Below are 27,707 nucleotides of genomic sequence, written 5' to 3'. Positions count from 1 at the left end.
CTTCGTGCAATACCATCTGTTCAGATGCGATTAGACTTCATAATAGAATTGATCTGCTAATCACACTCGTATTAATGTACGCCTGCCTGAATGACATCTGAATTACTTAAACACCTCCTTATCAAATCCTTTACAGACCGTGTCTCTTTTGTCGTCTCTCACTGTACCTCTTAGGCTATCTACATGTTCTACGCTCTTGCTATTGTCTGTGATGACTACTTTGTTCCTTCCCTGGAGAAAATATCAGAGGTGAGAGAACCAACAGCACCAATTCACTTTAATACAGGAAGACGGTGGCACCATATGCTGCTTTTTAACACTCTATTACTATTTTTAGTTGAGTCATTTCAATATAAACGTTGTTTCCTGTTCCTGTATCACGTATTTCTACAAAGATGTAGTGCTTCTTGATCATGTATTATGATTGTGTGAGAAGGTTCCCTCTTTGCTCTGGCCCTCTCAGAACCTGCAGCTCAGTGAGGATGTGGCAGGGGCAACCTTCATGGCTGCAGGAAGCTCAGCCCCAGAGCTCTTCACCTCTCTCATTGGTCAGTTCTTAATCCCTCTGTATTTCCCTTCTCTTAACAGTAGTGTTAGCAGTGGCCAATAAATTGGGTCAGTGAATGCTATACATATGCCCAACACTGACTGATACATATGACGCACGTCTTTCACCATCTTGCTATGGATCTTGCAACCCATCCCAATGATCATGTTTGCGTATCATGTAATGCCACACATATCCATCAGATGTCAGCAGAGTCAATATGAATAGTCTTTAAGTCTACATCAAATGTATAGGAACGCAATTGGAATAGCCATTGGTTTCATCCTCTAAAATGGAATTGTCACTACAACTCTCTATCTCGTGCAGGTGTGTTTATCACTAAAGGAGACGTGGGGGTCGGCACCATCGTGGGCTCGGCGGTCTTCAACATCCTGGTCATCATTGGTGTGTGTGGCATCTTTGCGGGCCAGGTATAGACCTCTGACACTACACACCTTTATGGCCTTAACAGTGTGGCTATGGCTGAAGACCTCATGAATACATGGAAACATGTTTTCCTACACACGCACTGGCTGTGAACATGAGGAGGCAGCTATGTGTTGGTTGTCTATTAGTAGTGTCTCTCTCTTACTCTCTCTCTCTTTGTCTTTCTCTCTCTCTTTGTCTTTCTCTCTCTCTCTCTGTCTCCCCTCTGCAGACGGTGGTTCTGACGTGGTGGTCTCTGTTCAGGGACTCCACCTACTACATCTTCTCTGTGCTGGCTCTCATCCTGGTGAGGCAGACAAGGGAGGGAGGAGGGGAAATGAAGACCATACAATCAAATGCTTTTAAATACAGCCGCTTACTTGTGCTCTACGATTACAGTGCTGAATATACTGCAAGCCGCTGTGACTAGTTTAACGCGTCAGCGTTCTCTTTGTAGGTTATCTTTGATGCAAAAGTTGTCTGGTGAGTTTTATCACAATTTTGAATGAACCTACACATCATTTACTTTTGTGACAACAGTCTCATTGTTACTTATGTCAGAATAAAAGTACAGTAAAATAGCAGTTTAGTGGTTTTAGGTGGTAGTTGACCAGTGTATTTCTGATTGTAGGTGGGAGGCCGTGCTTCTAATGACTATGTATGGAGTTTACATTGTTATCATGAAGTGAGTATTCTGCTTAGCCCCCTCTCACAGGAGTCCTCAATCCACAGAGCATGTACAGCAGTGTCTGTTGTGCTTGTGTTCCTCATGTGAAAGCTGTTTTGTGGTTTCAGGTTCAACTCCCAGCTCTTGGGGTGTGTGACTCGTCATTTTGGTGGTCCGGGTCAGTGTTGCCTGGGTAGTGAGGTACACCGAGACGAGGAGATGGCAGAGGACGGACCCACCTGCAACACCAACATGGTGCTGCTCAGGAAAGGTCTGTCTGGAGCTCATTACAGCTCTCACTGTCTGTCTGTCTGTCTCCCTCCTGTGGCGGTCTGAGTGTTAGAAGCTGTGACCGTTATAGATTTTTTTTAGCTCATCAAAAGTCTCACAGTTAATTATAACCGCATCATAATGCATTATACCTGCCTGCCGGCTTTAGGTAAAGTGTTACCCCTACTCCTATCACTCTCTCACCCTGCAGGCCAACCCCAGGGTCAGGCGTCTCCTCCGGTGATGATGGTGGACGAGCTCCTCATCCTCAACCCCCACCAGTTGTCCTTCTCCGAGGCTGGCCTGCGCATCATGATTACCCCCCACTTTTCCCCTCGCACCAGGCTCAGAATGGCGGGCCGAGTGCTCATCAGTGAGGTAGTCGACTGAGGCTGGAGGAACATCAGCAACGTTAGCCACTATGAGGCACTCATTTCTTTTCTCCCACACAGAGACAGAGGTTGATCAGGAGTCCTCCCAACAGCCAGCTGGACGGAGAGACCAGCGCAGGGGCAGGGGGCACCCCTCTGAAGGGTTCTGGAGGTCTGGAGAATGGGGGCAGTGTGGAGAGACAGACCCCCGAGGGGGCAGGGCTAGGGAACGCAGGGGACAAGCCAGGGGCGGAGGGTTGTCAGGCTGAGGAAGAGGAGGATGATGATGATGGCCCGTTCAGGCCTCTGCACTGGCCAGGTGAGGATGTTTTTTTTGTTGCCATGTGCCTGACTGAGGTCGGGATTAAAAAAAACACACTGTACAAACATCGCACTGCACTTGACCTTTTAAAGGCAATTTTCGCTGAAATTGCATTCGAGGGAAACACTGCATGTCAACTCTGGTATATTCTTGTTATTGTGTGTGTGGCAGATGGTTGCTGTGCACGGGTCAAGTGGCTGATCTCGTGGCCCCTGGGCCTGCTGCTGTACTGCACTGTGCCTAACTGTGTGTTCCCCCGCTGGCACCGCTGGTTCATGGTCACCTTCTTAGCCTCCACCCTGTGGATAGCCATCTTCTCCTACCTCATGGTGTGGATGGTAAGGACTAACAGCAGAGCCTTAAGGCCATATCGGAACTTCAAAGCCAGGCTTTCTGCAACGTTGTAATGTCTGTTGCCTTCCAGGAGTTATAGGACGGCATTTAAAGATGCACTATGCAGGAATCGCTCCGCCATTTCCTGGTGGCTAAAATTCTAATATTTAGCCTAATTTCTGTTTATGTGACAAAATAAGCAAGTGTAGTGTAGAGAATCAGTGTACCATCTAAACCGCTGTGAAATGTTTTGTACATAACCAAAAATATTGTATTTTCAGCTGGTGTACAAAACCGAAAGTAAAAGAGGCTAAAAATTTAACTTAAGAACGGGAAGCATAGAAATAGCGCACATAGAACATATCTACCACTTCTTAGACTTGCGTTCAATGTGACTGGCAGATCTATAACCCGTATTTCTATGTGCATTTGGTCAGTCGCTCAAAAAAGTGACATGTTGCAGCGTTAAGAAGGTGAGTGTGTGTGTGTGGTGTCTCTGTCTCTGAACTAGCTGTGTGTCCCCACCAGGTCACCATCGTCAGCTACACACTAGACATCCCAGACTACATCATGGGTATCACCTTCCTGGCAGCGGGCACCAGCGTGCCAGACTGCATGGCCAGCCTCATTGTAGCTCGGCAAGGTACCCGTCACCCTCTCTCCTCAGACTCCTGATCAGCCTTTCAACGTCCTGGTGGTGTAGTGTAGACTGTTTCAGTTTGACTTTACTCTCCCTCTCTCCTCAGGTTTGGGGGACATGGCGGTGTCTAACTCCATTGGCAGTAATATCTTTGACATCTTGTTGGGACTGGGTTTCCCCTGGGCTCTGCGCACTCTGGTGGTGGACAACGGATCATCGGTGGGCACTTATTTATTACAACTATGGACATTTAACAACCATCAGTATATTATTAAGGCGACAGGTAGCCTAGCAGGTTAGAGCGTTGGGCCAGTAACTGAAAATCTGTCGATTTATCCTTGAGCAAGGCACTTAACCCAAAATTGCTCTCAGGGTTGCCGTTGATAATGACAGACCCTGGCTGTGACCTCACTCTCCGAGGGTGTCTCGAGGAGAGTTGGCATATGCCAAAAAAAAACATTTCCAATTCACACGTGCCTGTTAATACATAATAGCCACGTGAGATAAAATATAAGCCCAGCATCTGACCCCCTCACCCTCTTCTTCCTCACAGGTCTACATTAACAACAAGGGCCTGGTGTATTCTGTTGTCCTGCTGCTGGCCTCCGTCTTCCTCACAGTAAGTGTGTGTGCGTGCCTGCATGCATGTGTCGTGCCACAATGGAGTTCACCATGAGTGACTGTTGCGCTACACATCTGGTTCCGAGCATCATTCAAGCACATAACAGGCCTTGCTGTATACATATTACAATTTTATTGCCGTTTCACTTTTTACAAGTATTTTGTTACAGACCACAAACACACAGGGCGATTATAGTTTTATTGGTATTGAACTTTTTACAATACATTTGTTATGGACCATAAGCAGGGTGGCAGAAGGCAGGGCAAGTATAGTACAGTCTTTCTGGAGACGGGTGTGGGTCCATCTACTGTTTCGGTTCGAGACACGTTTAATTGTGCGGTTCCACCAACCATCCAGTCATAGCAAAGCTATTCCTTTTTACCTCTTGCACCCTCTCGTTCCCTTTCCACTGAACCCCTCTCCATCTGCCCATCCCATTCTCTCTCCACCTCCCTTTCTGCCCCTTCACCTCCTCTCCCTCCAGGTGATGAGTGTCCATCTGAACCACTGGAAGCTGGACCGCCGGCTAGGCCTGGGGCTGATATTCCTCTATGCCATCTTCCTGCTCTGCTCCATCTTCTTTGGGCAGATGTGAGGCTGACACTGGGGGTCAACGGTCAATCCTGATTCGCTTTCCTGTAAGCTGCCACGTCCAGGAGTCCTCTGTCTCCCAGAGATCCTCTCTCCTAAAACCAAACAACAGTCTCAGCTACATTGTGCTAAAAGTTAACGTGAAGTAGCACAGACAGAATATGCTCGGATGACGTTACACACATAATACCCAAACACTCACTGTAGTCTTTTTCAGTGGTACGACCCTTTTTAATCCGGAGTGCAGTGTTTTAATACCCAACAACACAATGTTCAGCTGTCACCATGGAGAAATAATACAATAGACTAGTACTCTTGTTTGTTAACCTTAAATTTGGAACAGCCGTGTTTGTTTTGAATGTACGCCCTAGCTGATGTTACCTTGTTGTGTGGGGATTCAGTATGTACATTTGTGCAAAAGTGTAGCAGTGCTGGGGTACAGTTGAGCATAGAACAGCCAGTAAGGTACTAGGAACATGACAAATGGACAGCATAGACTTATAATGGAGAAATTATTAATAAGAGATGCAGATTATTGTGACTATAACTGACCGAGTTCCTCCAAAGAGGATTTATGAATGATTCTTTTTTTTGCCTCACCGCTTTTAAACAAGTATTGTTACAAACTAAGTAAATAATAGGCTAACGTGAAATCTATGATTTGTAGCGTTTTTAGAAGTGTTATTAGTATCGGCGACATGTTTCTATGAGTGTCACAACCTTTGATTAAATGCGTACGGGTCTGTTGTAATAGTTGACTATGTTAAAGTATGATCAATGTTTGTAAAAAAATCTTTCTGTACATTTTTGTTTTTCAGTATTACTGTATAACAATTATTAAGTCAACAAGACCATACTTTTTACTGTTTCTAAATGTTTACTAAATATTTTACATAGTTTTTCAAAAAAATGAATGTCAGACAGAGACTAGATTTGTGATGTTTTTGATATTTGTAAGAACTAGATAACATTCTTCCTATGATATTTGTGAGAATACCGTATATTGTAACTGAAAGACGATGTATATTTTTTGGTCACTTAGTAAAGTGATGCTAAAGAAGACTGACGCGTCAGATCAGCAAACTCCACCTAGATCTGATGAAAGGAGAATAAGGTTATATTGATTGTCACTTTCCATTCCACTATTAGGTTATTTAACCCAGATTAGATCCTTTTTCAGCACCTGACCCCCTTGATTTAGTATCGTTATTTATTATTTCCGAGATTTTGCATATTTCCTTTGTCAAGTGCTTGTGATTACAATAAGCATTGGTTTGCTCCTCAAAATAGTATATTCTCAAAACGTGTTATTTATTTTGAAAATGGTTTCTTTCATTACCACAATGGTAACTTCTATTAAATATAATTTAGATTTCAGATCAGATCAAATGACTCAAACTTTTTGCCAAATGAAAAGACTGCAGAAAATACTCTGTGTGTCATAGAACTAATAGTTCTGCTGTTTGCTCTCAGCCACTCATAAGCATTTTGAGCATTTTAAAAGAGGCTCACACAGAACCAGTCAAGTTCGGACACACCTACTCATCTTTATTTTTGCTATTGTCTACATTGTAGAATAGCAGCGAAGACATCGAAACGATGAAATAACACATATGGAATCGTGTAGTAACCAAAAAAGTGGTAAACAAATCAAAATATATTTATATTTGAGATTCTTCAAAGTCGCAACCCTTTGCCTTGATGACAGAGTTGCACACTCTTGGCATTCACACAGCCAGCTTCATGAGGTAGTCACCTGGAATGCATTTCAATTAACAGATGTGCCTTCTTAAAAGTTAATTTGTGTAATTTCTTTCCTTCTTAATGCGTTTGAGCCAATCAGTTGTGTTGTGACAAGGTAGGGGTGGTGTACAGAAGATAACCTTATTTGGTAAAAGGCCAAGTCCATATTATGGCAAGAACAGCTCAAATAAGCAAGGAGAAACGACAGTCCATCATTACTTTAAGACATGGTCAGTCAATTCTGAACATTTTAAGACATCTCAACATCAACTGTTCAGAGGCGACTGCGTGAATCAGGCCTTCATGGTCAAATTGCTGCAAAGAATCCACTACTAAAGGACACCAATAAGAAGAAGAGACTTGCTTGGGCCTAGAAACACGAGCAATGGACATTAGACCGGTGAAAATCTGTCCTTTGGTGTGATGAGTCCCTGTCCTTTGGTCTGATTTTTGGTTCCACCTGCCGTGTCTTGTGAGACTCAGTAGGTGAATGGATGATCTCTGCATGTGTAGTTCCCACCGTGAAGCATGGAGGAGGAGGTGTGATGGTGTGGTGGTGCTTTGATAGTGACACTGTCTTTGATTTATTTAGAATTCAAGGCACACTTAACCAGCATGGCTACCACAGCATTCTGCAGCAATACGCCATCCCGTCTGGTTTGCACTTAGAAGGACTATAATTTGTTTTTCAACATGACAATGACCCAACACACCTCCAGGCTGTGTAAGGGCTATTTGACCAAGAAGGAGAGTGATGGAGTGCTGCATCAGATGACCTGGCCTCCACAATCACCCGACCTCAACCCAATTAAGATGGTTTGGGATGAGTTGGACCACAGAGTGAAGGAAAAGCAGCCAACAAGTGCTCAGCATATGTGGAAACTCCTTCAAGACTGTTGCATTCCAGGTGAAGCTGGTTGAGAGAATGCCAAGAGTGTGCAAAGCTGTCATCAAAGCAGAGTGGCTACTTTGAAGAATCTCAAATATAAAATATATTTTGATTTGTTTAACACTTTTTTGGTCACTACATGATTCCATATGTGTTATTTCATAGTTTTGATGTCTTCACTATAATTATACAATGTAGAAAATAGTCAAACTAAAGAAAAACCCTTGAATGAGTAGGTGTGTCCAAACTATTGACTGGTACTGTATGTTGAAGAGGAGTCGGCAGACTGTTGAGTGTTGTACACACTGGTTACTGGAGCTGCTACGTATCCCAGGTGTAGTTACCTGTCGTATTTTCAGTGTAGGCCTTTAATAAGTACCTACTTAGATAGGAAGACCACCAAGGAGTCCCCACTACCAACCAACCACTCATAAATCCTGACTCTGTTAACAGAGCAGGTCAGAGCACCAAATAGAAACCTGATTTAGTTCTGTCATGAAGCAGCTGTGTTTGAAGTGTGTTCTTACTCAATGTTTTGTTCTGTTAGGTTGGAGCCACCAGCTATTCTAGCACTGAGATTAGTTTCTTTACAGATGACCTCTGATCATTGAGAACTTTTGTATGTTGTTGAATGCAATAAATACAATTTGTGCAATAACAATCCATGTCTCTCTCCCTAAGTCCTTAAAGTAAGTACAGCTGTAAAGATCTGAGAAATGATAGGTGGATGAGGACAGGGGAAACATTCCCAGTGTTTTTTTCCTCATCAAAGGGATTGTAGTCTCACAGTGGAAATGAAAAAACACTCAAAAGGGAAATGAGAGCCAAGTCTGTCTACGAGGCAACAAAAAAATGGCTCTAGGAGAAGCTACACAGACACTCACTGATCTTGTCCAGAATTGCATAGTTGAACCACCGATCGGTTATACCTCTCTCATTCTCTCTCTGTCTGCCCCATGGATCTCTCTGTCTCCTTTGCTGACTCCAGACCTGTCGTTTACTCATTAACCCGTGAAGAGCTGCAGTAAGCTTTTAAGGCCGCTACATGCTCCACTCCGTTGATCTACATGCGTGCGTGCACATCGGTGGAGTCGTTTTTTGGGGGGGCCAATGGACTTTTCGTTGCGTTCCACCCGGAGAGGAAGTCCGCCTTCTGTAGGGTATATCCACTAGGGGGCTTGGGATCTGAGCCTCTCAAAGCAAGCACCTCCTTCTGATTAGAGTCCAGAGGGAGCCATGCAGACAACAACCCATCTCTGCTTACCATATGCTGCACACTGCAATTGACACACACACACACACACACAGAATTTCCCGTCACAGTCCTAATGATGAGCATAGTGGGGACTAAAACCCCCATTTCTTTATCTTAATTCGGATCCACAGATGAGAGGCCATGGGAAGACAAAGGAAATTGAAAATAAGGAATTAATGAAGTTATCCCTTGTATAATAACAATAGCTGTTTAACAACATGTCCAGTGTGATATGGCATCATCCAATATGATACAGTGTTCCTGCCTGCTGCTGTCAGTTTTTTGTGGCAATTTCCTAAATTACTGTGTACATTACAAATACTCGACAGTCGACAGAGATGCATTTAATAGAATCATGCAGGGAAAAACAATTTCAATAAGGGGGAATTCCGACCCGAGTTAAGCGTGTGTAAATGGAACGTAATTCTCTATGCGCCTTTCTCTCTACGCATATTCTGATCTTGAACTGCTGAGGAATATTTTTGGCCACTGATACCGGAACAATAACGGCCTAGTTAAATACAGTATATATATATATATTTTTTTTTTCTTTCTATTATTATTTTTAATTTCGATTTATCACCCTCAGCTCCACAACTTCCCTCGGCTATGTAACAGCTAGGTAAATAAGTAAGTCATTTGGATAAGGGGATTGTGTTTTATATGTATATTACCTTATGATCCCTGGAGAAAAATGTGAAACCAGTCACATGGCAGTAAACTGAAGCATATCAACATATCACCTTTTCCCCAGTGAAGCTTATGAAATGCTGGCCTTGCAGATATGAAGACCCAAGCTATAGGCTTCTGTAGCCATGCACAAATGAAAGTATAGCGCCAAACTTACAGAGTTGATTTATTATTTCTATAATGTTGTAATTATTTGCCTGGACTTTTCACAGTATTTTTTACAATCTGTATGGTGTTAAATATTAGCCACTATCGATAGCCACCGTCAGTTATAGGGTACTAGGTGGTAACTAGCAATGTCTAATCGCTGACATAAAAAAGCAATGTTTGGGAAAAAATTGGTATGTGGATGAAGGTCATGCTTAGGTGAATAAACCATAAAGATAAATAAATGGCTACAGTTTACACTTTTTTAGTTATTTCATGACTCACTGCGCTCTAGCAAATCCTTGTGGAGGCCGGGCGCCTGCAGGCTGACTTCGGTTGTGAGTTGAACGGTGTTTCCTCCGACATGTTGATGCAGCAGCTGGCTTCCGGGTTAAGCGGGCGGGTGTTAAGGAGCGTGGTTTGGTGGGTCATGTTTCGGAGGATGCATGGCTTGACCTTCGCCCCTCCCGAGCCCATTGGGGAGTTGCAGTGATGAGACAAGATCGAAATTGGATATCATGAAAAAGGAGGTAAAGTACCCCAAAACAGTAACTCAAATAATTAGTCACTCATCCAACATATTACACCTTTACTACAAAGCTATCTAAATGTTTCTCTCTAAACAAGTTGATTATTTATCTTAAGGCGTTCCTACTTGTATATTTAAAAAACAATTATAGATCTAACTTCATTGGAATATATCTACACATTTTTCATTAAAAAAAAAATCAACTTAACACAAAATTGTTTTGTTTAAATATCTCCAAAAGTTGTGATGACACAGATAACATTTTTTGTTGAGCAAGAGCAGTGGCAGCCAGGGAAGTGTTGGGAAAATAATTTGGTGAAATCTTGGGGTCTTAATGTGAATTACAGGGGGGGACAGTTACCATCTAGTACCCTACTAACATACATTAATAACTGTCACTTTAGTGTATCATATTTGACTAACATTTTGCAAAATGTGCAATAATTTTGAACATGTAACCTATCTGAACCATTATGGACCACAGACCATTTGCAGCAGTTTAAACCCGGACCCATAAAGCATCTTAAGTCTTCCCCTTAAGGAATCATTTCCCCTTACCTAAAGGAATTGTTTTAAGGGTCTTTTCACTTTTTCTCAACTTGTTTATATTACTATCTATTACGTCAAGCTAGTTTACAGTGTAGCTATAGCTAACTAGCCAGCTATGGATTGTGCACCTTCCATTGTTTAGTTAAGTAGCTACAGTTGAAGTCAGAAGTTCACATACACTTAGGTTGGAGTCATTAAAACTCGTTTTTCAACCACTCCACAAATGTCTTGTTAACAAACTATAGTTTTGGCAAGTCGGTTAGGACATCTACTTTGTGCATGACACAATTTTTCCAACCATTGCGTACAGACAGATTATTTCACTTATAATTCACTGTATCACAATTCCAGTGGGTCAGAAGTTTACATACACTAAGTTGACAGTGCCGTGAAACAGCTTGGAAAATTCCAGAAAATGATGTCATGGCTTTAGAAGCTTCTGATAGGCTAATTGACATAATTTGAGTCAATTGGAGGTGTACGTGTGGATGTATTTCAAGGCCTACCTTCAAACTCAGTGCCTCTTTGCTTGACATCATGGTAAAATCCAAAGAAATCAACGAAGACCTCAGAAAAAAAATTGTAGACCTCCACAAGTCTGGTTCATCCTTGGGAGCCATTTCCAAATGCCTGAAGGTTCCACGTTCATTTGTTCAAACAATAGTACGCAAGTATAAACACCATGGGACCACACAGCTGTTATACTGCTCAGGAAGGAGACGCGTTCTGTCTCCTAGAGATGAACGTACTTTGGTGAGAAAAGTGCAAATCAATCCCAAAACAACAGCAAAGGACCTTGTGAAGACGCTGGACGAAACAGGTACAAAAGTGTCTATATCCATAGTAAAACGAGTCATATATCAACATAACCTGAAAGGCCGCTCAGCGAGGAAGAAGCCACAGCTCCAAAACCGCCATAAAAAAGCCAGACTACGGTTTGCAACTGCACATGGGGACAAAGATCGTACTTTTTGGAGAAATGTCCTCTGGTCGGATGAAACAAAAATAGAACTGTTTGGCCATAATGACCATCGTTATGTTTGGAGGAAAAAGGGGGAGGCTTGCAAGCCGAAGAACACCATCCCAAACTTGAAGCACGGGGGTGGCAGAATCATGTTGTGGGGGTGCTTTGCTGCAGGAGGGACTGGTGCACTTCACTTCATAGATGGCATTATGAGGAAGGAAAATTATGTGGATATATTGAAGCAACATCTCACGACATCAGTCAGGAAGTTAAAGCTTGGTCACAAATGGGTCTTCCAAATGGACAATGACCCCAAGCATACTTCCAAAATTGTGGCAAAATGGCTTAAGGATAACAAAGTAAAAGTATTGGAGTGGCCATCACAAAGCCTTGACCTCAATCCTATATAAAATTATTTGTGGGCAGAAGTGAAAAAGCGTGTGTGAGCAAGGAGGCCTACAAACCTGACTCAGTTACACCAGCTCTGTCAGGAAGAATGGGCCAAAATTCACCCAACTTATTGTGTGAAGCTTGGGGAAGGCTATCTGAAATGTTTGACCCAAGTTAAACAATTTAAAGGCAATGCTACCAAATACTAATTGAGTGTAGGTATACTTCTGACCCACTGGGAATGTGATGAAAGAAATAAATGCTGAAATAAATCATTCTCTCTACTATTATTCTGACATTTCACATTCTTAAAGTAAAGTGGTGATCCTAACTGACCTAAAACAGGGAATTTGTACTAGGATTAAATGTCAGGAATTGTGAAAAACTGAGTTTAAGGTATTTGCAAAAAATGTGGCAAAGGAATTTACTTTTTGTCCTACATACAGTATTTCCAAGCATAGTGGTGGCTGCATCATGTTATGGGTATGCTTGTAATCGATAAGGACTGGGGAGTTTTTAAGGATAAAAAATAAACGCAATAGAGCTAAGCACAGGCAAAATCCTAGAGAAAAACCTGGCTCTATTCACCAGACACTGTGAGATGAATTTACCTTCAGCAGGACAATAACCTGAAACACAAGGCCAAATCTACACTGGAGTTGCTTACCAAGAAGACAGTGAACGTTCCTCAGTGGTCGAGTTACAGTTTTGACTTAATAAATCTACTTGAAAGTCTATGACAAGACCTGAAAATGGATGTCTAGCAATGATCATCAACTGAATTGACAGAGCTTGAAGAATTTTGAAAAGAATAACGGACAAATGTTGCACACTCCAGGTGTGGAAAGCACTTAGAGACTTACTCAGAAAGACTAACAGATTTAATCGCTGCCAAAGGTGATTCTACAAAGTATTTACTCAGGGGTGTGAATACTTATGTAAATGTTTCTATTTCTGTATTTCATTTTCAATACATTTGCAAACATTTCTAAAAACATGTTTTCACTTTGTCATTATAGGGTATTGTCTGTGGATGGGTGATCTATCTTGAATTCAGGCTGTAGCACAACACAATGTGGAAAAAGTCAAGGGGCATGAATACCTTCTAAAGGCACTGTACTTTCCTAACCCTAAATAATATACAAGATCAGAGTATTTTTAATTCCACCAATTGGTGATGAAAAGGAGAAGAATATATGTGTATTTACATGGCTTCTTTCACTGATCCCTAAAAACGTTATTTTTATATATTTTAGTCTGTGGAGAAAATTCTAATTAAAGGTACACCAAATTAAAAGGAATGGCTTTAGATAAATGTACTGAAAACACTATTGAATGAAAACTCCACGAGAAATGGTTGGCCAGCAAATGGGAGGGTTTTCAGTGGTTGAATTCAATTTATTCAGAGCATGCAAGGGAACCGCGCCTGCAAAGCCCGTAACGCACTAGCATAAGGTACACTACATGACCAAAAGTATGTTGACACCTGCTCATGGGCATTAATGTGGAGTTGGTCCTGCCTTTGCTGCTATAACAGCTTCCACTCTTCTGGGAAGGCTTTCCTCTAGATACTGGAACATTTCTGCGGGGACTTGCTTCCATTCAGCCTAGCCCAAACCATGAAAAACAGCCCCAGACCATTATTCCTCCTCCACCAAACTTTACAGTTGGCACTATGCATTGGGACCAAAACCAGATTTGTCCATCGGACTGCCAGATGGTGATGGGTGATTCATCACTCCCGACAACGCATTTCAACTGCTCCAGAGTCCAATGGCGGCGAGATTTACACCACCCCAGCCGACGATTGGCATGTTGATCTTAGGATTTTGTGCAGCTGCTCGGCCATGGAAACTAATTTCATGAAGCTTCAGACGAACAGTAATTGTGCTGATGTTGCTTCCAGAGGCAGTTTGGAACTCGGTAGTGAGTGTTGCAATCAAGGACAGAAGCTGTCCCATTCTGTGAACTTGTGTGGCCTACCACTTCGCAGCTGAGACGTTGTTGCTCCTAGACGTTTCCACTTCACAATAGCATGTTGTTCCTAGATGTTTCCACTTCACAATAACAGCAGTTACAGTTGACCGGGGCAGCTCTAGCAGGGCAGACATTTGATGAAGTGACTTGTTGGAAAGGTGGCATTCTGTGACAGTGCCACATTGAAAGTCACTGGGCTCTTCAGTAAGGCCATTCTACCGCCAGTCTTTGTCTATGGAGATTGCATGGCTGTGCGCTCGATTTTATGCACCTATCAGCAATGGGCGTGGCTGGAATAGCCGAATCCACTAATTTGAAGGGGTGTCCACATACTTTTGTATATATTGTGTAAGTCTGAATAGGAAAAGCTTAGATTTCCTAAGTCTGAAGAGAAATGTGAGAATATATTGTGTAAATCTATTGTAGGACAGGCCTACTGTACAACAATACAACTCACTGTTCAATGTTATCAAAGTACAAGACTAAACAATCCCGTGCAGGTACGAAACAGTAGCTTAAAGTGTTGTAAAAGTCATTCCATCTCTGTCATAAGGGCCAGTCCCTGCTGTGGCTCAGTTATATAACATTCAATCCGTGCCCACTGTGCCAGCACTCACAGCTCTCAACAAAATACTGTATAACAACTGTAAGAATATGGTGTTGCAAACCACACTGCAAAAGACAAGGAGAAATAGGTGGTTTGGCAGGTGAACAGGCAGAGAGTGTGTGTGCTTGTGTGTGAGGGAGAACATAACTATGTAGACCTACAGTTTAACCCAAATATACGAAATATTCTAAATATAATGCTGTGTTTGTTCTCATGTTGTGTGTCAGTGTGCAAACCCAATCAAGATGTCCTGGGTGATTACTTTGCCCTTCAGCTTTATTAACGCCTTATTACCATCTGTAAACATTGAGAAATGTTTATCTAAATGTGTTCAATTACTGGAGTATAGGACAGGAAATAAGTTGAAGGAAATGATTGGGGAGGTGGTAGCCGAATGTCAGCTGCTTGAGTTTGTACAGTAGTCTGCCTGACACATTATTTACACCAGTTATGGCAGGAGCCCTGGTTTCATTTGTTTCTGTCCTCCTATTGCGTTTTTCTCTTCGAAGAACACACCATGTCGCACCTTATGACCAAGCCATATGAGGAGCAATAATTAATGTGCATAATAAATTAAACTACACGCACGAACAGCACAGCGGACACTATAGCACGATTGAACAAAAGAGACACCAGCGGCGAAGTTTCTCTCATTGGCTGGACCATGAGGAGTAACTCTTTTTCTTACTGTAACTTTCCTTCAGCTACATGGATGGACCATCGCATGAACTTTTCATTGCCACAAGAATGTACCGTTAAGGATGGAGAAACCTGTTGTTTTATTGTGGGCATATGGACAGCATCCAAGACAGGTTGGTAAGTGTTGAAGCATGTACTATAAACAGTTGTTTCAAGCAGTGTCGTAAATGTTGTTACTTATTGTGGCAGCAATCGTGACCATAAATAGTTTCTTTACAAGGTGTGCTGTTGCATAAAGGGGTATATTATTAGAGTGTGCAATTGAGCAGCAGCCTACGAAGTACTTGACGTCAGGCGACATCTTTTGGACTTTTTTTTTTTGCGGACCGGCCTTGATTTCAACTTCCACAGGCGTTGATTTTTGGTGCGGACCGGACCAAGTCTGTTAACGTCTATGATTGGTTCAGATATCAGGTCCGGACCAGCCGATATTTGGCCCAAACATAGGCCGGACCGGACCAAATCTGAACCAATCATAGACATCTATGTTTCACAAGTTTGGACAGCACAGTAGAGTACAGTACACAGTGCAGTAAAGTAGAGTAGTGTACTGTATTGTACTCTACTTTACTCTAATGTACTATACCCTACGGAACTAAACTGTACTGTACTCTGACTCAAACTATACTGTATGTAGTCTAATGTACTCTAATTAATTACATTTTACTGTACCATACTCTACTCTACTGAATTAAACTATACTGTACTTTACTGAATTAAACTATACTGTTCTGTTCACTGCTATAATTAAAGGGTACTGTACCATACTGTAGTGTACTCTACTGACTGTACTCCACTGAATTAAACTCTACTGTACTGTATCGTACTGTACTGAATAACTCTACTGTATTGTACCACAACTTACCGTATTGTACTGTACTCCTCTGTGTTCTACTGTTATCCAGAGTGACTTAGTCACTGCATTCAATGTAGGTAGATAAACAACAACATATCACTGTCATAGCAAGAAAAAATATCTGTAACAGTTACCTCAGAATGTTATTGTAGTTGTGGTCTATTGGTTTACTCTGTATGTTGGATTACTTAAAAAATCCTCACTGCCAGTGTTAAAGCTTTTGAAAAAGCTAACATAAGTCCATGTGATAGATGGGAGCAATAATACATATTTTGTTGTAATCTAAAATCAAAATGGTATTGGTTGTGTACACATATTTTGCAGATGTTATCGCAGGTGCAGTGAAATGCTTATGTTTCTAGCTCCAACAGTGCAGTAATACCTAACAATACAAAATAAACACACAAATCCCTGAAATAAAAATAAAGGAATTAAGAGCAAATAATGTAAGAAATTAAACACGAAAACAAATACTGCAGTATGCTAGGAACAGGGCGACCATGTCTGTTGGCGCCATCTTGTAATCTTCAGTTGGCTCCTCTTTCCTATTAAGAGGCGTGACAAATTATTATTGTGATATAATGCTTTCTTAATTGAGAAGGTATAGCTTTCTTAATTGAGAAGGTATAGCAGTTGAAATTTCGCCATATAATCAATGACTGAACTATACAGTTCCAGTCAAAAGTTGACACACCTACTCATTCCAGGGTTTTTCTTTATCTGTACTATTTTCTACATGATAGAATAATACTGTAGACATCAAAAGTAAGAAATAACACATATGGAATCATGTAGAAACCAAAAAAGTGTAAAACAAATCAAAATATACTTTAGATTCTTCAAAGTAGCCACCCTTTGCCTTGACAGCTTTGCACCCACTTTCCATTCTCTCAAACAGCTTCATGAGGTAGTCACCTGGAATCCATTTCAATTAACAGGTGTGCCTTGTTAAAAGTTAATGTGCGCAATTCCTTTCCTTCTTAATACGTTTGAGCCAATCAGGTGTATTGTGACAAGGTAGGGGTGGTATACAGAAGATAGCCCTATTTGATAAAAGACCAAGTCCACGTTATTGCAAGAACAGCTCAAATAAGCAAAGAGAAATGAGTCCATCATTACTTTAAAACGTTGAACGTTTTTTCAAATGCAGTCGCAAAAACCATCAAGCGCTATGGCGAAACTGGCTCTCATGAGGACTGCCACAGGAAAGGAAGACCCAGAGTTACCTCTGCTGCAGAGGATAAGTTCATTAGAGGTACCAGCCTCAGAAATTGCAGCCCAAATAAATGCTTCAGAGTTCAAGTAACACACACACCTCAACGGTTCAGAGGAGACTGCGTGAATCAGGCCTTCATGATCGAATTGCTGCAAAGAAACCACTACAAAAGGACAACAATAAGAAGAAGAGACTTGCTGTGGGCAAGAACCTCGAGCAATGGACATTAGACCAGTGGAAATCTGTCCTTTGGTCTGATGAGTCCAAATGTGCGGCTTTTGGGTCCAACCGCCGTGTCTTTGTGAGACGCAGTGTAGGTGCGGATGATCTCTGCATGTGGTTCCCACCGTGATGCATGGAGGAGGATGTGGAATGGTGTGGGGGTGCTTTGCTGGGGACACTGACTGTGATCTATTTAGAATTCAATGCACACTTAACCAGCATGGCTACCACAGCATTCTGGTTTGCGCTTAGTTGGACTATAATTTGTTTTTCAACAGGACAATGACCCAACAGACCTCCAGGCTGTGTAAGGGCTGTTTGACCAAGAACGAGAGTGATGCAGTGCTGCATCAGATGACCTGGCCTCCACAATCACCCGACCTAAACCGAATCGAGATGGTTTGGGATGAGTTGGACCACAGAGTGAAGGAAAAGCAGCCAACAACTGCTCAGCATATGTGGGAACTCCTTCAAGACTGCTGGAAAAGCATTCCAGGTGAAGCTGGTTGAGAGAATGCCAAGAGTGTACAAAAGCTATCATCAAGCCAAAGGGTGGCTAATTTGAAGAATCTCAAATATAAAATATATTTTGATAGGTTTAACACTTTTTTTGGTTACTACACGATTCCATGTGTGTTAATTCATAGTTTTGATGTCTTCACTATTATTCTACAATGCAATAGTAAAAATAATGAGAAACCCTTGAAAGAGTAGGTGTGTCCAAACTTTCGACTGGTACTGTATGTTCAACATCTGGAAAATACGTATTTTCGACGTCCGTATAAGATGTATTTTTCACATCCGGAAAAGACGTCTTCTAACTTTTCATTCAGCACCTGAAATGCACATGATGTTGTCTGGAAAAGACGTCTAAAGTCTTTTCAACATCATTTTGCTTACTGGGAGATTTCACACTATCGATTTTACTACGAGAGTTGCAGTAGCCCTACCTACAATCAATGCAACTCAAAGTAGTCAAAACTATGACAACTGCCACCATACCTGCACTATTTACAAAAATTATGTAAACTGATTTTCAATTTCAACACATTTCTCTCCCTTTGAATCTACAATGAACAAAAATATAAACACAACATGTAAAGTGTTGGTCCCATGTTTCATGACCTGAAATAAAACATCCCAGAAATTTTCTATATCAACAAAAAGCTTATTTCTCTCAAATATTGTGCACAAATTTGTTTACATCCCTGTTAGTGAGCATTTCTCCTTTTCCAAGATAATCCATCCACCTGACAGGTGTGGCATATCAAAAAGCTGATTAAACAGCATGGTCATTACACAGGTGCACCTTGTGCTGGGGACAATAAAAGGCCACTCTAAAACATTTACATTTACATTTAAGTCATTTAGCAGACGCTCTTATCCAGAGCGACTTACAAATTGGGTTAAAATTGGGTTAAAATGTGCAGTTTTGTCACACAACACAATGGCTAACACAATGGCTACAGATGTCTCAAGTTGAGGGAGCATGCAATTGGCATGCTGACTACATGCTGACTACAGGAATGACCACCAGAGCTGGTACCAGAGAATTGAAGGTTAATTTCTCTACCATAAGCCACCTCGAACGTTGTTTTTGAGAATTTGGCAATATGTCTAACCGGCCTCACAACTGCAGACCATGTGAATTTGGTCGTGTGTGTGATAGGTTTGCGGATGTCAACGTTGTGACCAGAGTGCCCCATGGTGGCGGTAAGGTTATGGTATGGGCAGGCATAAGCTACGGACAACGAACACAATTGTATTTAATCGATGGCCTATTTTGAATGCACAGAGATACCGTAACCAGATCCTGAGGCCCATTGTCGTGTCATTCATCCGCAGTCATCACCTCATGTTTCAGCATGCTAATACAGAGCCCCATGTCACAAGGATCTGTACACAATTCCTGGAAGCTGAAAATGTCCCAGTTCCTCCATGGCCTGCATACTCACCAGGCATGTCACCCATTGATCATGTTTGGGACACTCTAGATTGAAGTGTACGACAGAGCATTCCAGTTCCCACCAATATCCAGCAACTTCTCACAGCCATCGAAGAGGAGTGGGACAACATTCCACAGGCCACAATCAACAGCCTGGTCAACTCTATGCAAATGAGATGTGTCACACTGCATGAGGGAAATGGTGGTCACACTAGATACTGACTGGTTTTCTCTACCTTTTTGTTTTTAAAGGTATCTGTGACCAACAGATGCATATCTGTATTCCCAGTCATGTGAAATCCATAGATTAGAGCCTAAATTATTTATTTAAATTGACTGATTTCCTAATATAAACTGTAACTTAGTAAAATCTTTGAAATTGTTGCATTTATATTTTTGTTCTGTATATCCTCTTGTTTGCATTCAGCAGTAAACTCATTAAGCACTAAAAGTTATGAAAAATGTATCATAGTTACAGCATGTCACCTAGTCTGTGAGTCAACAGAAAGGCAGGATATCAAACATGGTAGGTAAACTGAACATGGTGGCTAAACTTAATGAGTTTCTCAGAACTGCCTGTACTGGAGATATGACAATGTAATTTACCGGGATGACGTTTTTCTAATTATATCAATGGACCAGTTAAACAAATTCTCTAAATTATTGACAAAATATGTGTATAAAGGTCATGATTGTTAGCAATGTGCTCCATCTCATGACTGTTCTCTTGTTCTGCAGTTGGCCCTGAGACGGTAACTCCATGCCAGATGTCAACATCAGCGATTCCCTGTTGTGAAGAAGAATGACTTTTGCTCCACCGCTTAACTCTGCGTCGCTCTGTGGAAGATGAACCACTCCTGTGTCTCCCAGACCAGTGACACCACCAATGTGACAGCAGATCCACTGGGGGGCCATGAGATATGGGAGGTGGTGGTGATCGTACTCATCACAGGGCCTCTCTCGCTGGTCACTATCATAGGTAACCTGCTGGTGGTGATCTCCTTCCGGGTCAACAGGCAGCTGCGCACCTTCAGCAATTACTTTCTGCTGAGCCTGGCGGTGGCGGACCTGATCCTGGGGGCAGTCTCTATGAACCTCTATGCTGTTTATATTATCATGGGACGCTGGACTCTGGGCAGCCTGGCCTGTGACGTCTGGCTGGCTGTGGATTATGTGGCCAGCAATGCCTCCGTCATGAACCTGCTGGTCATCAGCTTCGACCGCTTCTACTCCATCACCAGACCTCTCACCTACCGGGCCAAGCGCACCACACGCCGGGCAGCCGCAGCCATCGGCCTGGCCTGGGCCGTGTCCTTCATCCTGTGGGGGCCAGCCATCCTGTTCTGGCCCCATGTAGTGGGCAGGGCCTCACAGGGCGCGGGTGAATGCTCTATCCCGTTCCTGACCGAGCCTGCTCTCACATTCGGCACGGCCATCGCTGCCTTCTACCTTCCTGTCACCATCATGGGAATCCTGTACTGGAAGATCTACTGGGAGATCGAGAAGCGAGCCCAGGGTCTGGAGGGGCTAATGGGATCTGGGAGCAGTGGAGGGGCCTCCCAGGTGTCTGGGCGAAGGGATGTCTACTCCAGCAGCACCAAGAGCAGTGTGAGCAGCTCCAGAGAGGTGCCTGTGGGCAGGGAGCAGAGCAGTGAGGTGTCCCAGGGCTGCTTCCCTGTGAGAGAGGAGTCTAAACAGAGCAGTGGGAGGAGAATAGCAACACTGTCATTGTCTCCCACCAAGGGGGCCTACGGGGAGGGCTGCAGAGACAGCACCTGTAACGTAGATGAGGAAGAGCCTACTGTCTCCCTTTCCTCCTCAGAGGAAGAACCAGAGCAGACGCAGCAGGGGGCGAGCGCTAAGACAAGCCCTAAAGCCATGATCCCACTCAGAGACGCCCAGGGCAGAGACACCGTAGGGGCCACCAAACCCCTGACATCCAGGGCAGAGGACAGTACAGCAGGTCCACAGGGCAGGCAGCCCCCCCTAAGGGGCTCCACAGCAGACTCCAGACGCCACAAGCAGCCCAAAGCCAAGAGGAGGAGGAACACAATTGTCAGGGAGAAGAAGGCAGCCAGGACCCTGTGTGCCATCCTGCTAGCTTTCATCCTGACCTGGACGCCGTACAACATCATGGTGCTGGTGTCCGTCTCCTACTGCGTGCCCGAGAAGCTGTGGCAGCTGGGCTACTGGCTCTGCTACATCAACAGCACCGTCAACCCAGTCTGCTACGCCCTCTGCAACGAGCACTTCAGAGTCACCTTTAAGACGCTGCTGCTCTGCAGGCCGGGACAGAGGAACTGGGGAATGGCTTATAACGCCAACCATGCCTCCTTCAGGACACACAAGACCAGCAGTACAGTCTGAACTTTTTCAAAGCTAGACACTACCCTCTAGCTTAAGAAGAGTCAGACCTGCCCTAGTAAAAGACAATCCATGCAAGGGGATGATTTTTGAAGAAGGCAGAGGAATTGCTTTTTGACTGTTAGATAAAAACAAGAAACAGACAGGCTAAGTATGATGGGCATTGACATCCATAACAGTCAATAGCAGAAAACCTACCCAGGGTATTGCCTCAAAGTACATTCTTTCTTAAGAACATTACATTGCATACATCTATGATAATCATGCAGTCTGTTTTTGCCCATGACTGTCTTCAAACTTTCCTTCCTCACCCTCCCCTTCCGTTCCTCTCCACGGAGCAGTTGGTCTGCCCGTTTTGACTTCGGTCCAGAGCCATGAGGAAATGGCTTCTGTTTATGACATGTTTATTGAAACAGGGTTATGATTTGGTCCATGTGCCTTCATGTTAAATCATCACCAGGAACTTGCAATACAAAAAGGTACAAATATAAGAGACACAAAGATTCCATCACTGATACAATAGTGCTTCAGTGATCTTGAACGCACACTGCTGCAATAGAGAAAAGAGGACACGGCATTTTCCTGGAAAAAAAAGACAAAACCGTCTACCATAAAGGCAATATTCATTCACAACTCAAATAAAGTCCCAAAACTGTTCTACATCAACTGAATCAATATCATTGCTGAATATGACGGCAAAACGAAAACCGTAATGTTCCAACTGAAACCTGCCTCTAAACAAACACCCCAAAAAAGTCATGAGAAATACTTGTTTAATGCTTTAGTATTTGTTAGTTGGCTATTGATATAACATGATAGTATAGCTAAATTATATTACACAACTTCCTTACACTTTGATCAATTCAAATCTGAGCATACCATTAGCACACATTATCATGCACTTGCTTGACTGTTTTGCCTTTTTACCATGTCTGTCAATATATCCTGTGTTTTTTACTGTCACTAGTTAAGGTAAAGACATTTTAGCTAATTGTAATCTGTGCAATTTGTGTGCCAGACCTGTGGAGAGCATTGTGCCCAGCTTTGGGGGAGAAGCGCATACAGAAAATACAAGGGGGAAAAAACAGGTCTTCCCTTTCCATGAGACAAAGAACTCAGACATGCAATTGATTCAGAAATGTGCCTTTAAGTTTCACCTTAGAATCCCTTTGTGCCCATGTGCGAATTATATAAATGTAGACCTATATATGACAATGTCAATACATTTATCCTCTAAGGAAAATGCTACAGTATAGCAAATGCAGGTGCACACACCAGTCTGCAGTTTGTGTTAACACACCACTGTCTGACTAGATCCTCTGATGGCTCCCCATCATTCCAATAACATTATCCCCCTGACAGTCCCAGTAGCACTTGTATTGCTCATTACTGCCCTCCTGTGGCTATAACTGAAGGGGAGTGTAAATCATGACAGTCACGTGAGGCCCCAGTGGAGCAGGTTAGAGCAGGGTGGGATGAGACTTCCGAGCCGGTATGGGAAGGGAAACAAAGTCCTGTGCTCGGTAGCTATTTCCCAACACATAACAAGGGGTCGAGTTCAGGACTACTGCAGCTCTCTAGGACCTGTGTTGCCTACCAATGGAATATGTAACGATTGTTGGTAAAATGCTGGCTGTAGGTATACAGTCGTGGCCAAAAGTTTTGAGAATGACACAAATATAAATTTTCACAAAGTCTGCTGCCTCAGTTTGTATGATGGCAATTTGTATATACTCCAGAATGTTATGAAGAGTGATCAGATGAATTGCAATTAATTGCAAAGTCCCTCTTTGCCATGCAAATGAACTGAAACCCCAAAAAACATTTCCACTGCATTTCAGCCCTGCCACAAAAGGACCAGCTGACATCATGTCAGTGATTCTCTCGTTAACACAGGTGTGAGTGTTGTCGAGGACAAGGCTGGAGATCACTCTGTCATGCTGATTGAGTTTGAATAACAGACTGGAAGCTTCAAAAGGAGGGTGGTGCTTGGAATCATTGTTCTTCCTCTGTCAACCATGGTTACCTGCAAGGAAACATGTGCCGTCATTATTGCTTTGCAGAAAAAGGGCTTCACAGCCAAGGATATTGCTGCCAGTAAGATTGCACCTAAATCAACCATTTATCGGATCATCAAGAACTTCAAAGAGAGCTCTTCAATTGTTGTGAAGAAGGCTTCAGGGCGCCCAAGAAAGTCCAGCAAGCGCCAGGACCATCTCCTAAAGTTGATTCAGCTGCGGGATCGGGGCACCACCAGTACAGAGCTTGCTCAGGAATGGCAGCAGGCAGGTGTGAGTGCATCTGCACGCACAGTGAGGCAACGACTCTTGGAGGATGGCCTGGTGTCAAGAAGGGCAGCAAAGAAGCCACTTCTCTCCAGGAAAAACATCAGGGACAGACTGATATTCTGCAAGAGGTACAGGGTTAGAACTGGGGTAAAGTCATTTTCTCTGATGAATCCCCTTTCCGATTGTTTGGGGCATCCGGGAAAAAAGCTTGTCCGGAGAAGGTGAGTGCTACCATCAGTCCTGTGTCATGCCAACAGTAAAGCATCCTGAGATCATTCATGTGTGGGGTTGCTTCTCAGCCAAGGGAGTGAGCTCACTCACAATTTTGCCTAAGAACACCATGAATGAATAAAGAATGGTGAATAAATAAAGAATGGTACCAACACAGCCTCCGAGAGTAACTTCTCCCAACCATCCAGGAACAGTTTGGTGACGAACAATGCCTTTTCCAGCATGATGGAGCACCTTGCCATGAGGCAAAAGTGATAGCTAAGTGGCTCGGGGAACAAAACATCGATATTTTGGGTCCATGGCCAGGAAACTCCCCAGACCTTAATCCCACCGAGAACTTGTGGTCAATCCTCAAGAGGCAGGTGGACAAACATAAACCTACAAATTCTGACAAACTCCAAGCATTGATTATGCAAGAATGGGCTGCCATCAGTCAGGATGTGGCCCAGAAGTTAATTGACAGCATGCCATGGCGGATTGCAGAGGTCTTGAAAAAAAAAAGAGCCAACACTGCAAATATTGACTCTGCATCAACTTCATGTAATTGTCAATAAAAGCCTTTGACACATATGAAATGCTTGTACTTATACTTCAGTATTCTATAGTAACATTTGACAGAAATATCTAAAGACACTGAAGCAGCAAACTTTGTGGAAATTAATATTTGTGTCATTCTCAAAACTTTTGGCCACGACTAGAATACACTCAAATTAACTTCAACCAACCAGCAACCACTGACTCACTTTTCTTCAATGCAGCAAACACTCAATATCAATTCCTTAAAATAGTTACGCCAAGGTCCTTTTCCTCTCTGAGGTATAGAGATGGATGGGTACTAAGTAATGGTAAGGCCCTCTCTATGCTTTCCCAACTCGGTGTTGCCTCCACATCAGGAGCTGGAAGATTATTCATTAATATTGAAGATGGGCACTACACAAAGACTACAGAACCAACCTATTATTGCAGCTTTTAAATCATTTCACACCTTTAATATGCTATACAAATATATAAATATACAAAACCTTAAACATTTTCTTATTATGAACAAGCATTGGCATGCTAATTGATTTCAACTATTTCTCTCGTCTACACGCAAAACAGATATTTTGCAGAATAAAAGTAGGATCATTCGGAGCAGTCGTGTGCATGTGCAGTGCCTTCGGATTCTTCAGACAATTTCACTTTTTCCACATTTTGTTAAGTTACAGCTTTATTCTAAAATGTATTGTCCCCCCCACCAATCGACAACCAAATACCCCATAATGACTAAGCAAAAACAGGTTATTAGAAATGTTTGCAAATGTATTAAAAATAAAAAACTGAAATATCACATTTACATAAGTATTCAGACCCTTTACTCAGTACTTTGTTGGCAGCGATTACAGCCTCGAGTCTTCTTGGGTATGACGCTACAAGCTTGGCCCACCTGTATTTGGGTAGTTTCTCCCATTCTTTTCTGCAGATCCTCTCAGCCCTATCAGGTTGGATAGGGAGCGTCGCTACACAGCTATTTACAGGTCTATCCAGATATGTTAGATCGGGTTCAAGTCCAGGCTCTGGCTGAGCCATTCAAGGACATTCAGAGACTTGTCCTGTTGCAAGGTGAACCTTCGCCCCAATCTGAGTTCCTGAGTGCGCTGGAAGAGTTTTTCATCAAGGATCTTTGCTCTGTTCATCTTTCCCTCGATTCTAACTAGTCTCAGAGTCCCTGCCGCTGAAAAACTTCCCCACAGCATGATGCTCCAACCACCATGCTTCACCATTGGGACGTTATTGGCCAGGTGATGAGCGTTGCCTGGTTTCTTCCAGACGTGATGCTTGGCATTCAGGCCAAAGAGTTCAATCTTGGTTTCATCAGACCAGAAAATCTTGTTTCTCATGGTCTGAGTCCTTTTAGGTGACTTTTGGCAAACTCCAAGCAGGCTGTCATGTGCCTTTTACTGAGGAGTGGCTTCCGTCTGGCCATTCTACCATAAAGACCTTGATGGTGGAGTGCTGCAAAGATGGTTGTCCTTCTGGAAGCTTCTCCCATCTCCACAGAGGCGCTCTGTCGGAGTGACCATCGGGTTCCTGGTCACCTCCCTGACCAATACCCTTCTCCCCCAATTTCTCAGTATTGCCGAGCGGCCAGCTCTAAGAAGAGTCTTGGTGGTTCCAAATTTCTTCCATTTAAGAATTATGAAGGCCACTGTGTTCTTGGCGACCTTCAATGCTGGAGAAATGTTTTGGTACCCTTCCCCAGATCTGTGCCTCGACACAATCCTGTCTCGAAGCTCTATGGACAATTCCTTCGACCTCATGGCTTGGTTTTTGCTCTGACATGCACTATCAACTGTGGGACCTTATATAGACAGGTCTGTGCCTTTCCAAATCATGTCCAATCAATTGAATTTACCACAGGTGGACTCCAATCAAGGTGTAGAAACAGCTCAAGGATGATAAATGGAAACAGGATGCACCTGAGCTCAATTTCAAGTCTCATAGCAAAGGGTCTGAATACTTATGTAAATACGGTATTTCAGATGTTTTTTTACAAAATTTGCAAAAATGTCTAAAAACCTTATGCATTGTCATTATGGGGTATTGTGTGTAGATTGATGAGGAAAATGTATTTAAAAAATCTATTTTAGAATAAGGCTGTAACGTAACAAAATGTGGAAAAAGTGAAGGGGTCTGAATACTTTCCGAATGCACTGTATGTGTGTCTATGTGAGATTGTGTGTACTTTGGCTGGTAAAAGCTGTTTGTGGTTTAAGCCACTTTTAAGGAAACATACTTGATGTATTGTCAAGTTCAGGATATTACACGTTGAGTTTGATATATTGACAAATAGTTGAAAACAAAAGCCTACATGGGTCACTTGAGCTTGGAACTGTGTAACAGTCATTGAACAACCAAACCTAAGCATGTTTCAGCGGGGGGGGGGGGGGGGGGCTGGTAAGGTACGCTTCCCTTTTCACAAGTCATCTGTCCCACCCCCTCCGCTCTACTGACCAGAGAGAGAACCTCACTGTGGAGGGAGGGTTGTATGTGAGGATGGGGGTCCATCACGACGGAGGGACATTACGGGTCTGGTATATTGACGCCTTGTCTTTCAATAGGTCCAGACACAGATGGCAGCTCCAGCTCCCTGTTAGAGGACACAAGGAAACAGAGGTGAATGACTCACAGACTTTTAGTCCTATAAATATCCTCTTTCTTCCATGGACCCACCTCATGTCATTAGCCCAGTTGAAGTCAGTGGGTCTCAAGGTAGAGGCTATTTTGTGATCTAACACTTTGCACTGATGAAGCATTTCAACGCTAGCTAAGAGCTGAAAGAGGTGATTCATCAGTAAAACACCTGGCCATGCTATC

General features: G+C 42.9%; 3 protein-coding genes across 5 annotated transcripts in view; 2 read left to right on the top strand and 1 right to left on the bottom strand.

The window, feature by feature from the left end:
• Positions 1–8,082, top strand: part of LOC139537070 (sodium/potassium/calcium exchanger 3-like) — a 35,608-nt gene extending 27,526 nt beyond the window's left edge. The window contains exons 4-17 of the mRNA XM_071337937.1: positions 175–249; positions 464–548; positions 875–978; positions 1,206–1,280; positions 1,431–1,456; positions 1,605–1,658; positions 1,769–1,911; positions 2,122–2,288; positions 2,363–2,600; positions 2,775–2,941; positions 3,465–3,579; positions 3,683–3,795; positions 4,130–4,195; positions 4,683–8,082. Of these exons, the coding sequence (XP_071194038.1) occupies positions 175–249; positions 464–548; positions 875–978; positions 1,206–1,280; positions 1,431–1,456; positions 1,605–1,658; positions 1,769–1,911; positions 2,122–2,288; positions 2,363–2,600; positions 2,775–2,941; positions 3,465–3,579; positions 3,683–3,795; positions 4,130–4,195; positions 4,683–4,793 (1,539 nt within the window). The 3' untranslated portion in view covers positions 4,794–8,082. The remainder of the gene's footprint in view (positions 1–174; positions 250–463; positions 549–874; positions 979–1,205; positions 1,281–1,430; positions 1,457–1,604; positions 1,659–1,768; positions 1,912–2,121; positions 2,289–2,362; positions 2,601–2,774; positions 2,942–3,464; positions 3,580–3,682; positions 3,796–4,129; positions 4,196–4,682) is intronic.
• LOC139537072 (zinc finger protein ubi-d4-like) overlaps positions 4,308–27,707 on the bottom strand; it is a 34,197-nt gene continuing 10,797 nt past the window's right edge. For 2 of the 3 annotated variants that reach the window (XM_071337939.1, XM_071337940.1), the window contains one exon: positions 22,588–27,480. In XM_071337939.1, the coding sequence (XP_071194040.1) occupies positions 27,398–27,480 (83 nt within the window). In that variant the 3' untranslated portion in view covers positions 22,588–27,397. Of the gene's footprint in view, positions 4,885–22,587; positions 27,481–27,707 lie in introns of those variants that run through there. The other variant, XR_011667460.1, reaches the window with a different exon arrangement.
• Positions 20,218–22,097, top strand: chrm1b (cholinergic receptor, muscarinic 1b). The gene has a single exon (XM_071337938.1). The coding sequence runs from the start codon at positions 20,314–20,316 to the stop codon at positions 21,832–21,834; it is 1,521 nt and encodes a 506-aa protein (XP_071194039.1). The 5' UTR covers positions 20,218–20,313; the 3' UTR covers positions 21,835–22,097.

Source organism: Salvelinus alpinus, chromosome 13, assembly GCF_045679555.1.
Source record: "Salvelinus alpinus chromosome 13, SLU_Salpinus.1, whole genome shotgun sequence".
NCBI classification, from domain to species: domain Eukaryota; kingdom Metazoa; phylum Chordata; class Actinopteri; order Salmoniformes; family Salmonidae; genus Salvelinus; species Salvelinus alpinus.
Note: the sequence above shows the minus strand (reverse complement) of the source record. Positions and strands in the feature narration are given on the sequence as shown.

Coding starts and splice junctions, on each gene's coding strand:
- chrm1b (XM_071337938.1), top strand. CDS start 20,314: ATGAACCACTCCTGTGTCTCCCAGACCAGTGACACCACCAATGTGACA.